The sequence below is a fragment of the Pelophylax lessonae genome (genome assembly GCF_965119305.1).
Source record: "Pelophylax lessonae genome assembly, chromosome: 4".
NCBI lineage: Eukaryota > Metazoa > Chordata > Amphibia > Anura > Ranidae > Pelophylax > Pelophylax lessonae.
Window position 1 is genome coordinate 675,227,144 of NC_138771.1, and position 11,520 is coordinate 675,238,663.

Sequence of the window (11,520 nt, forward strand, 5' to 3'; positions counted from 1 at the left end):
CAAGATAAACCTGCACATTTCTGAACTGGTCTCTGAAAGACAACAGCAGAAGTCACACTAATTTGCAGTAAATATTCATTATTATGTTTTTGTGTGAAAATCATGTTTTAATGGTTTTGTTCTTTGTTCTTAATGGTTTTGTTCATTTTGTGCACCTATGTATAAATATATACCTAAAATAATATATACCTATGTTTTGAATTTGAAAAAAAATATTTTTCCAATTAAGAAGGGTCCGGTGAATGCGCATATGAAACTGGTGGGGTTCAGTACCTCCAACAAGGTTAAGAACCACTGAGCTAGAGCTTTGGTATATGCTGACTTTTACATTTAGCATGGTTGGGTGGGTAAGTAAAACTATGCCTTTATACATCAATAAGGGCTTGTGGCCACTGAACGTTTTAACATCATTACATATATATACACAATCATAGGTTGGAATGGATGGACTGATGTCTTTAAGATAAATCATAAACTAGGTACTAAAACATTTGCAAAGGAATAATTGGTTAAGGGAAAGTCAGAAAATGACACCGATTCAATATACTGATAACAGGCAATGCGTTTAGGGACACATAGGACAGAATGCTGGGGTGGTTACTGGGTAATTTTAGAAATGGTTATGAAAATATAAAGCTTTACTACTATGTGCATGCGGACAGTGGGTAGTTACAAAATAATGACATCTGTAATTTGATGTACATCCAAAATAAGCAAAATTCGGGTGAGATGACTAATACATGTAATGTAATCTAAAAAAAGAAACATACCTTGATATAGTCCTTCTGCAAGACTTTGATGATAGCAGAGCAGGTCTCAGGGATGATGACTCTAAGAGCTTGGGGGGAGATGCCTGTGGTGAACTTGAGATCCTGCAGGCTTCTCCCTGTTGCAAGATATCTCAAAGTCGCAATTAACCTTTGTTCAGGAGTAATTGCAACCCGCATACACGTATCCTGCTTGATAATAATATAGGGGGACACCAGGGCAAGAAGACGGTGAAAGATAGGATCCGTCATCCTCAAATAATTCCTGAAGTCATCAGGATTATTTTCCTGGAGCTCCCTCAGCAAGGACATGTGTGAAAATTGATCACAGTTAAGCAACCAATTTTTTGTCCAGGAGGTCCGCTTCTTCTTCCTCTTGCTCATAACTCGCCTCGGAGCCATAACTCCAAGCCCAACTACAGCAAGAGTTGAATTCTCGAACGATGTCTCAGAAACTAGCGAAATGTCGTTAACCAAACAAATGCTACCGAAATCACAGCGAGATGCCCAGAAGGGTCACGGCCAAAAACTCACTTCCTCTTTTGTAGCGTCGGACGTGCGTCGAACGTGCGTCAAACGAAGTGACGTCATTTTCTGTCGGCCAACAAAAGTCCAGTGCAGTCTAGAGCACATTCCAACCAACAAAACACTGGACAAAAAAGTCGGACGATCGGTCGGCCGATAATCGTTTCGTGCGTACGAGGCATTAGGGGTGTACTCACTTTTGTTGCCAGTGGTTTAGACATTAATGGCTGTTTGTTGAGTTATTTTGAGGGGACAGCAAATTTACACTGTTATACAAGCTGTTTCTCCCAGTGGCTACCACAGGCCAACGCCACGCTGTTGTATCATATAACGGGGATGCAAGGAATACTCCCATTCTCTAAAATATGCCAGGCCTCACCAAAGACATTTATGGACTGTTGGAAATACCACCAACTTCAGCAATTTGTGAAAAAACTGCCTCACCCCTTACGCAACATACATTCCCTGAACCCGATTGAACAAATTCTAGCACGCCCTGAATCAGGTAAAGGTTTATTATCAAAGTTTTATAAGTCATTGGACGCACTAGGCCCCCAACTCCACTCCACACTTTTTGAAACAGTGGCAACTAGACTTTAAGTGCACTTTTTCGCCGACACAGGAGGAGGATATTCTTCAATTGTCTCATAGTTCAGGAATATCGGCGCGGACAGCAGAAGCCAATTATAAGTTTCTCACTAGATGGCACTACTCCCCTGTTAAGCTACAGAGGATGACACCATCTCTCTCGGCTGCCTGTTGGAGAGGCTGTGGGCTTAGAGCTACGCACGCACATATATGGTGGTTCTGCCCAGCAATTCGACCCTTCTGGACTAGCGTATTAGCTTTAATTGAAGAAATTCAGGGTTTACCTATTGCTAGGGATCCATTGTCTGTCTTATTTCATGACACTAAACTGCCTCCGGCCCAGTATCGAAAATCTATTACCCCTCACCTTTTAAATGCAGCCAAAGCATTAATCCCAAAATATTGGAAACAGTCTACAGTTCCCTCGATACCTCAATGGTTGCGGGCAGTTGACCGTATCTACTATCTGGAAGACATGACATTGGATCTTCGTGGTCAGGCATCTCTGGCACGTAAGATTTGGTCAAGTTGGTTAACATTTACCCACACTAACAAATACGCTTCATATATGGCTGAGGCCTCTCCAGGCTAGAACGTCCAGACTGGTGAAACACCAAGGGACCCCCTCTTTTTTTTTTTTTCTTTCCCTCTTTATTGGAGAGCCCCCGCTTAAATAACTGGATTAAAATATTTAACAATCCCAGAAATATTGATTTTTGTAGGTAAATTACACCGTATTGGTTTTGTATATAACTGTATATAATCTGGGGAGACTCCCCTTTCTTTTTTTTCTCTCTTCTCTATTTTATGTTTGTATAATTCGTATAGAATTCAATAAAAAATATATTAAATAAAAAAAAAAAAAAAGTTATACAAGCTGTACACTCACTACTTTACATTGTAGCAAAGTGTCATTTCTTCAGTGTTATCACATGAAAAGATAGAATAAAATATTTACAAAAATTTGAGGTGTGTACTCACATCTGAGATACTGTACATGCAAAAAACCTACTGTCACTGTGTGTTTTGGAGGGGACTGTGCGCAAGCCTCCTACTGACAGACTATGGGCCAGAAGCTACTGGAGTTTGGCGCTGCAGCCTTTTGACTTTACCATCCACTACTGCCCTGGGAAGCAAAACAGCAACGCCGACGAATTATCCAGACAAACAGACATTGATAAATAATCCGTGAGTACTCCCCGGACATCCCCAAGCCGATCCATTAGGATCAGACTGTGTATGCCGGCTTGGTTCTGGGCAGTGGCGGCTGGTGAAGTTTTAAGATGGGGGGGCGCAAGACCCCGCCCTTCTATTTTGGCCCCTCCCATTTCTCAGAAGCCACACCCCTTATAGACCCCACCCATTTTGTCCCCTGTATTTTGCTTGCGTGAACCAATTCTCCCAATATATCACATATTAAGGGGTCTCTCAGTACTAGTATATCCTATAATAGGGAGCAGGGGCCCTATTATGGGATACACTGACAGAGTGGCACAAACCCCACAGTACAGGCCCCTTGTACAAACCCCACAGTACAGACCCCCTAGCACAGACCACACAGTACATGCCCCCTTTCAATGTAGTGACCAGCGTACATGCCCCCTTTCAATGTAGTGACCAGCGTACATGCCCCCTTTCAATGTAGTGACCAGCGTACATGCCCCCTTTCAATGTAGTGACCAGCGTACAGGCCCCCTTTCAATGTAGTGACCAGCATACAGGCCCCCTTTCAATGTAGTGACCAGTATACAGGCCCCCTTTCAATGTAGTGACCAGTATACAGGCCCCCTTTCAATGTAGTGACCAGTATACAGGCCCCCTTTCAATGTAGTGACCAGTATACAGGCCCCCTTTCAATGTAGTGACCAGTATACAGGCCCCCTTTCAATGTAGTGACCAGTATACAGGCCCCCTTTCAATGTAGTGACCAGTATACATGCCCCCTTTCAATGTAGTGACCAGTATACAGGCCCCCTTTCAATGTAGTGACCAGTATACAGGCCCCCTTTCAATGTAGTGACCAGCGTACATGCCCCCTTTCAATGTAGTGACCAGCATACATGCCCCCTTTCAATGTAGTGACCAGCATACAGGCCCCCTTTCAATGTAGTGACCAGCATACATGCCCCCTTTCAATACAGTGACCAGCATACATGTCCCCTTTCAATACAGTGACCAGCGTACATGCCCCTTTCAATACAGTGACCAGCGTACATGCCCCCTTTCAATGTAGTGACCAGCATACATGCCCCCTTTCAATGTAGTGACCAGCATACAGGCCCCCTTTCAATGTAGTGACCAGCATACATGCCCCCTTTCAATACAGTGACCAGCATACATGCCCCCTTTCAATACAGTGACCAGCGTACATGCCCCCTTTCAATACAGTGACCAGCGTACATGCCCCTTTCAATGTAGTGACCAGCATACATGCCCCCTTTCAATACAGTGACCAGCGTACATGCCCCCTTTCAATACAGTGACCAGCGTACATGCCCCCTTTCAATACAGTGACCAGCGTACATGCCCCCTTTCAATACAGTGACCAGCGTACATGCCCCCTTTCAATACAGTGACCAGCGTACATGCCCCTTTCAATACAGTGACCAGCGTACATGCCCCCTGCAGAGGTATGGCAGTGGGAGAGATGGGATCAGGCAGAGGGATGGAGGTGGGAGAGATTGGATCAGGCGGTGGGCGGGATGAGATCAGGCAGAGGGATGGAGGTGAGAGAGATGGGATCAGGCAGAGGGATGGTGGTGGGAGGGATGAGGGCATGAGGCAGAGAGGGATGGCAGTGGGAGGGATGGTCATGGGATGAGGCAGAGCAGAGGGGGATGGCAGTGGAAAGGCTGGATGGATGGATGGATGGTCATGGGATGAGGCAGAGCAGAGGGGGACGGCGGTGGAAAGGCTGGATGGATGGATGGATGGTCATGGGATGAGGCAGAGCAGAGGGGGATGGCGGTGGAAAGGCTGGATGGATGGATGGTCATGGGATGAGGCAGAGCAGAGGGGGATGGCGGTGGAAAGGCTGGATGGATGGATGGTCATGGGATGAGGCAGAGCAGAGGGGGATGGCGGTGGAAAGGCTGGATGGATGGATGGATGGTCATGGGATGAGGCAGAGCAGAGGGGGATGGCGGTGGAAAGGCTGGATGGATGGATGGATGGTCATGGGATGAGGCAGAGCAGAGGGGGATGGTGGTGGAAAGGCTGGATGGATGGATGGTCATGGCCCATGATGACCATCCATCCAGCCTTTCCACCGCCATCCCCCTCTGCTCTGCCTCATCCCATGACCATCCATCCATCCATCCATCCAGCCTTTCCACCGCCATCCCCTTCTGCTCTGCCTCATCCCATGACCATCCATCCATCCATCCAGCCTTTCCACCGCCATCCCCCTCTGCTCTGCCTCATCCCATGACTCATGGGATGAGGCCGAGCAGAGGGGGATGGCGGTGGAAAAGCTGGATGGATGGTCATGGAGGACTGACAGGACAGGAGGACTCACCGGTGGTGATGTCTTCTTCCAGCAGATGACCTCCGGTGGTCTGGTCTCCTCTCCGGTGCCGCCGTCACTCCCGTCCGGTGTCCACCCGACTCCATCGCCCGCGGTCCGGTCCACTGCTGCGAGTGACGTCAGCGGGGTCAGCGTTGGATGTCCTGGATGCTGTGATTGGTCCAGGCTGGAGGCTGGACCAATCACAGCCAGGAATCCACGAAGTGGGGGTTTCCAAGGAATCTGCCTTGCGCCCAGGTTACGCCCCCCACGCCCCCCAGAAGGCAGCCAATCGGCGCCTCTTCTGGGTGGTAACCCCACCCCCCCACCCCCTCCACATCGGCTGGCGGCTGCGGCGAACGCAATTTTTTTTTTTTTCAAACTTTATTGCTCGTTTTGCAATCTTTTTTTTTTTTTTTATCTTTTTTTTTTTTCTTCCTTTTTTCAGGGGGGGCGGCGCCCTGGCGCCCCCTATGCACCGGCCGCCACTGGTTCTGGGGGAGCATTGTGGCAAACACAGCCACTGTATATTGTCCTTCATGTATGCATTATGTTTATGGCATGTGTATACATTTAAGAACCAAGTGTTTGGAATGTAATGCTACAGCCCTTCTCCCCCCATCCCCCCCTCCTGTTTCTGTGTCTAAGTGTGTGGATTCATGACACAGACAATGGTCTGAGCTGGAGACATTTCTCCGCAGGGGGTGTGTATTAAGACTGCCTGTTTCAATGTACAAATGTTCTGTTACCATTGGCTGGTCCTTGTCCCCTTCCCCCCGCTGTGGCAAGGCTAAAGGGAGTTTCCCTAACTGTGTGTAAAACTGTATGTCTTGGAATGTAATAAACAGTTTAAGCTCTGCATGGTTAACCCTCAACACCTGTGTGGATTGTCACGTGATTGAGGGGTTAATGGCTGGATATGGCTTCTCCGCAGGCTGTGGGTGCGTTTGGAGGACAGGAGACACAGGTCAGGTGGATGTGCCCAGCTGGGGTACAAAGATCTGTTACATTGGTTGGCAGCGGTGGGATGTCTCCTGCAGTCCAGGACATTCAAACCACCACCAGGATTCAAGATCTGGGCAGCTGCCGAGGAGTGATACGGGGACCAGCCAGCATGAGAGCGGAGTTCGGGAGAAGGCGGCAAGGCATACGGAAGCACCATCGGGACCAGCGACAGAGCACACCAGGCTCGGCTGGGAGGATGTGATCCGCCGGCAACTCTGGCATGAGGCGCTAAGCCCCGAGCGGCACCATCAGGGGAAGATCCTTCCCTCCTCCACAGAGATGTACTGGACGCAGTACTGTGCGCGAGAGGTGTTCCTGAGGGAACGACCGCGAGATGAAGGGAAGACAGAGCTCGGAAGATTGGTCCAGGAGGAAATGAGGCTGGACGCCAACTACAGAGCCCTCCGGTGGTTCGTGGCTCAACTGTGGCCAGGTACAGCAGAGGGCAGCCCGACAGAAGGCGTTGGCTATGGCGGCGTGGGGCTGCTCCATCAAAAAATGTACGGAGACCCAGACTTTGGGAGCGATGAGGAGTGGCGGCTGTAACACATTCTGGATTTCTGAGATGAGGTGCTGGACCTCCCCGACGAGGCGTGTGACCTGGAGGAATTGGAGTTCCTGGTTGAGCAGGAATCGGAGCTCGAGATTGCCTACAAGCGGCTGTTTGATGGTGATCAGCAGCCTGGCATGGCTTCCGTTGCCTGGGACTGTCCGAGAGAAATAGCAGACAGTCACAAAGATGAGAAGCAAATGGGGCCAGGGGTGACCCTGCGTTTTCCCGTACTAACTGCAATGGAAGAAGCAGCGATGATACAGAGGGCACTGCGAGCACTAGAATGCTGGAACGCACCTGAGGTCCCCCAGGCAGCGAGACAAGCTAACAGCATGAAGGTCTCAGAAGGGGGAGTTGAGACAGGTGCTGGAAGGCTGGGAAATGGTGATCAGCAGCAAGTCCAGAGTATCTCATCTGGTGCCCCAGCAGAAGCGCTGGCTACAGGGCAGAGTGCCCCTGGAATCTGCCCAGCATCAGAAAAATAGTTGGATCCGGAGAGTCTGAGAGAGGATCTGCGTGAGCTGTTTTCCCAACAGCAGATATCCCCACCAGGAGTAAAGGAAGCAATTCTTCCTCCCCAACAATTGGACACTACCCCAATGTTCATCCCCCCAGCAGAAGCGCTGGCTACGGGGCAGAGTGCTGCTGGCCTCTGCCCACCCTCAGAGTTAGATCCAGGGAGTCCGAGGGATGACCTCAGTGAGCCGTTTCCCCAGCACTTGGACACTACCCCAGTGTTTATCCCCCCGGTAGAAGCGCTGGCTACAGGAGAGAGCGCTGATGGTCTCTGCCCAGCATCAGAACAAGAAATGAAGAATCCAGGAGACAGTCCCTGCAAGATACCTTCTCAGCGGCTGGTAACTACACCAGGAGAAAAGCAAGTACCTTTTTCTCCCCAAATGCATAGCCCTACCAGCCTACATTCCCTACCAGCGGAAGCGCTGGCATCAGGGCAGAGGATTATTAAGCTCCCCCCAATATCTGCAACCCAGCCCCGGATTAGAGGAGTGCAGACAGCTGTTCCCACTCTGCAGCGGCTGTTTTTATTCATGGGAAACCCTATGTGCAATTTTGCTCCCCAGCGCCAGAGTCGTACTTTTACTTTTCCTGGTTGCCTGGGGTGGAAGTTTGTGACTAACGCAGTTCCAGACCAGTTGAGGGTCAGGAACCTCGTTAGTCTGTTTTTAAAAGGGGAGAAATGTGACAGAACCCACTGTCACTGTGTGTTTTGGAGGGGACTGTGCGCAAGCCTCCTACTGACAGACTATGGGCCAGAAGCTACTGGAGTTTGGCACTGCAGCCTTTTGACTTTACCATCCACTACTGCCCTGGGAAGCAAAACGGCAATGCCGACGAATTATCCAGACAAACAGACATTGACAAATGATCCGTGAGCACTCCTCGGACATCCCCAAGTCGATCCGTTAGGATCAGACTGTGTATGCCAGCTTGGTTCTGGGGGAGCATTGTGGCCAACAGAGCCACTGTATATTGTCCTTTATGTATGCATTATGTTTATTGCATGTGTATACATTTAAGAACCAAGTGTTTGGAATGTAATGCTACAGCCCTTCTCCCCCCACCCCTCCTCCTGTTTCTGTGTCTAAGTGTGTGGATTCATGACACAGACAATGGTCTGAGCTGGAGACATCTCTCCGCAGGGGGTGTGTATTAAGACTGCCTGTTTCAATGTACAAATGTTCCGTTCCCATTTGCTGGTCCTTGTCCCCTTCCCCCGCTGTGGCAAGGCTAAAGGGAGTTTCCCTAACTGTGTGTAAAACTGTATGTCTTGGAATGTAATAATCAGTTTAAGCTCTGCATGGTTAACCCTCAACACCTGTGTGGATTGTCTCGTAAATGAGGGGTTAAGGGCTGGATATGGCTTCTCCGCAGGCTGTATGTGCGTTTGGAGGACAGGAGACACAGGTCCGGCGGATGTGCCCAGCTGGGGTACAAAGATCCGTTACAGTCGGCCACTTATGATTGGTGATGTGCAGTGACACATCCCTTACAGGATAGATATAAAGATAGTTTTGCAGCGCTAGAAGTGAGACTCCCTAAACCTAAAAGTTTTCTTCTAGTGTTTTCAGAGCTTCATAAAACAAATGAAGACACATGATAAATGTCATAGAAGTGTTACGGAGCATTGCTTCCTTCTTCATAATCATCAGACGTGTGAGCGAGCCCTAAGGGTTTCTATTCAATCCTATTTACTGCTTGTTAGGAATATGGATGTCATTCCATATGTACATAGCTTGGTCACTCTTCTACTATAAGGGGAACCCCAAATCCCATGGATGAGATTACAAAGCAAAAGATTCCCTCAGAGAGGAGAAGACATGAGAAGAGGAGAGGTGATGGAAGATGGGTGAGGATGGAGGACACCCAGAGAAAGATTCCCTCAGAGAGGAGAAGACATGAGAAGAGGAGAGGTGATGGAAGATGGGTGAGGATGGAGGACACCCAGAGATAGAAGGAAACACTGAGAGACGGGAACAATCACATAACGTCACATTTCCCCATGTGAGAGGAAGTCAGGTAAATCTGTGAGTGTTGTCACAGATGGGAGATACACTTCTGCTTGGTTTAGACAATTCACCAATTACTATAGGGTGTCGGCTGCAGAAGTAGCCAGGAAGGTGTAAGGATGTTGAAACAGCTTCAGCTATTCAGAATGAGGCAATTAAGGCCTCTATAAGTTATAGAGTATGACTACTGATTGCTGCCTCCTGAAGTGATGTGCGCTGAGGAGAGCAGTCAGATGAAAGACTTCGGAAGGTGAGGTGCTGGACTTTTTCTATGTGAAAAGAAGATAAATGGACTATTGATTGTCTGCTGTATGATCAGCAGTGTCTGCCCAGCAGTAGGTTGGGACAGACACCATAGGTAGGTTCCTGTGTGTGAAGGTAGACGCCCACAGTGGCCAGGATTTATTTTTGTTTTGAGTTATGCTGTTTTGATGCTTGCCCTTGTGTGAAGGAAATTGCAAGAATAAACCATAGACTGTTGTTTTCAACTACTCCTCGGCTATCTCTCTGTGTAACGAACCCCCCCAAGGGGTCACCCTCTCTCGCTACTGAGCTAATCCCTCACACCCATCACTACAGGATCACACATTTTTCTTACTCCAATTCCTGAATTTCACTCTCCGGGTTTTTCAAAAAGGAAAGAGTATCAGACTTCCTTATATATCCTGAAGAGGAGAACTCTTCTTCATCTCCCAGACAATCTTTACTGGAAATAATACAACACTCCCGAAACCTACAAGCCAATAATGAGATAATAATTACCACCAAGAATGGATGACCTCTGACACCAAGAATAACAATGTAACACCCAACATTTCCCTTCCACATGGCTGCCTTCCCTCTGGCTCTACAGTCTCATACTGGACCTGATGAGGACTTCTCATTGGTGGCTATGAGCGGTCTTTGAAGTCACACTCCAGACAAAACTTAAAGGAGGCCCCTGATATGTATACGGGGTCTCCGGCCTCCTACACAGGGGTTTCCATTCATTACCAGTTTCTGGAAAATCCTGGAACACCACTTTGGGTCCAGATATGAAATGGGTCCAGATATGAAATGCAATCCAGACATTCCCATCTCCACTTTACATTATAAATGGTATAATTGGGTGTCAGTGAAAGGGTAATACGATGTAAATGATGCGATGTTACCAGAAGTTGTGTAGAAGGTGATATGTGGGAACCACCATTTAGCTCTGGTTCACACAGCACAACATGAAAGTCGCAGCCACTTCCAGCTTGACTTTGCTCTACAACTTCCCGGCGACCAGGTGCGACATCAAAGTGACTTTACTGAGAAGCATTCCTATGTGACTTTGATGGATCCGTGTTTATAGCGGGTTTTGTCACATGGCAAAACATGCGTCTGCTAACCGTGATTGGGTGTCATTACCAATCAGGCTGCAATTACAACTGCATGATTCTGAATGCACATCAACTGCACAGAAATTGTCTGCTTTGCCGCATGTTTCAGAAATGCGCTGCAAATGTGCATCACGCTCGCAGTGAGAAAATGGCAAGGCAAGCACGACGCATGTTTCCAAAACGTGTGGCAAAGAATGCGTTTTCCTGCGGGTTGGCGTGCGTTCAAAAACACGAAGATGCAAATGAATGGTAACGCAAGTGTGATGTGCATTGCCACGCGAAACATGCAGCAAAGCATGCGTTTTCTTGCGGGTTGCCGGGAAGTAGTAAATGTGTTATCATTTATTTGCATCTGCTCATTTCCAACTGCACAGCAACCTGCAAGAAAACGCATGCTATAAATATGCAGCATTGTGCGTCGCACTTGCGTTATTAATTTACATCTGCACATTGTTTAATGCACGGCAGACTGCAAGAAAACATGCGTTTTGACGTATGTTTCAAAAACGCACAGCAAGGCGCATTGCACTTGTGTTACCATTCATTTATATCTGCATAAGTGTGGCGTGCGTTTCTGTGCATTTTTTAGACTTAGAAACACACCGATATGAATACCGGTGTAACGTGAGAATTACCTACCCCGTGAGAAAAACCTACCCTCGTCACATCCGGCCAGAAACTGCTG

General features: G+C 48.2%; 2 protein-coding genes across 2 annotated transcripts in view; one reads left to right on the forward strand and one right to left on the reverse strand.

Annotated features, from left to right (window-relative positions):
* Positions 1 to 11,520, forward strand: part of LOC309553399 (NACHT, LRR and PYD domains-containing protein 3-like) — a 997,590-nt gene that overhangs the window by 596,173 nt on the left and 389,897 nt on the right. The gene's annotated exons all lie outside the window — the stretch shown is intronic.
* The window catches only part of LOC309552479 (NACHT, LRR and PYD domains-containing protein 3-like), a gene marked incomplete at its 3' end in the record, with an annotated part of 343,454 nt that overhangs the window by 329,117 nt on the left and 2,817 nt on the right, over positions 1 to 11,520 (reverse strand). The window contains exon 2 of the mRNA XM_082253448.1: positions 10,070 to 10,204. Within this exon, the coding sequence (XP_082109574.1) occupies positions 10,070 to 10,204 (135 nt within the window). The remainder of the gene's footprint in view (positions 1 to 10,069; positions 10,205 to 11,520) is intronic.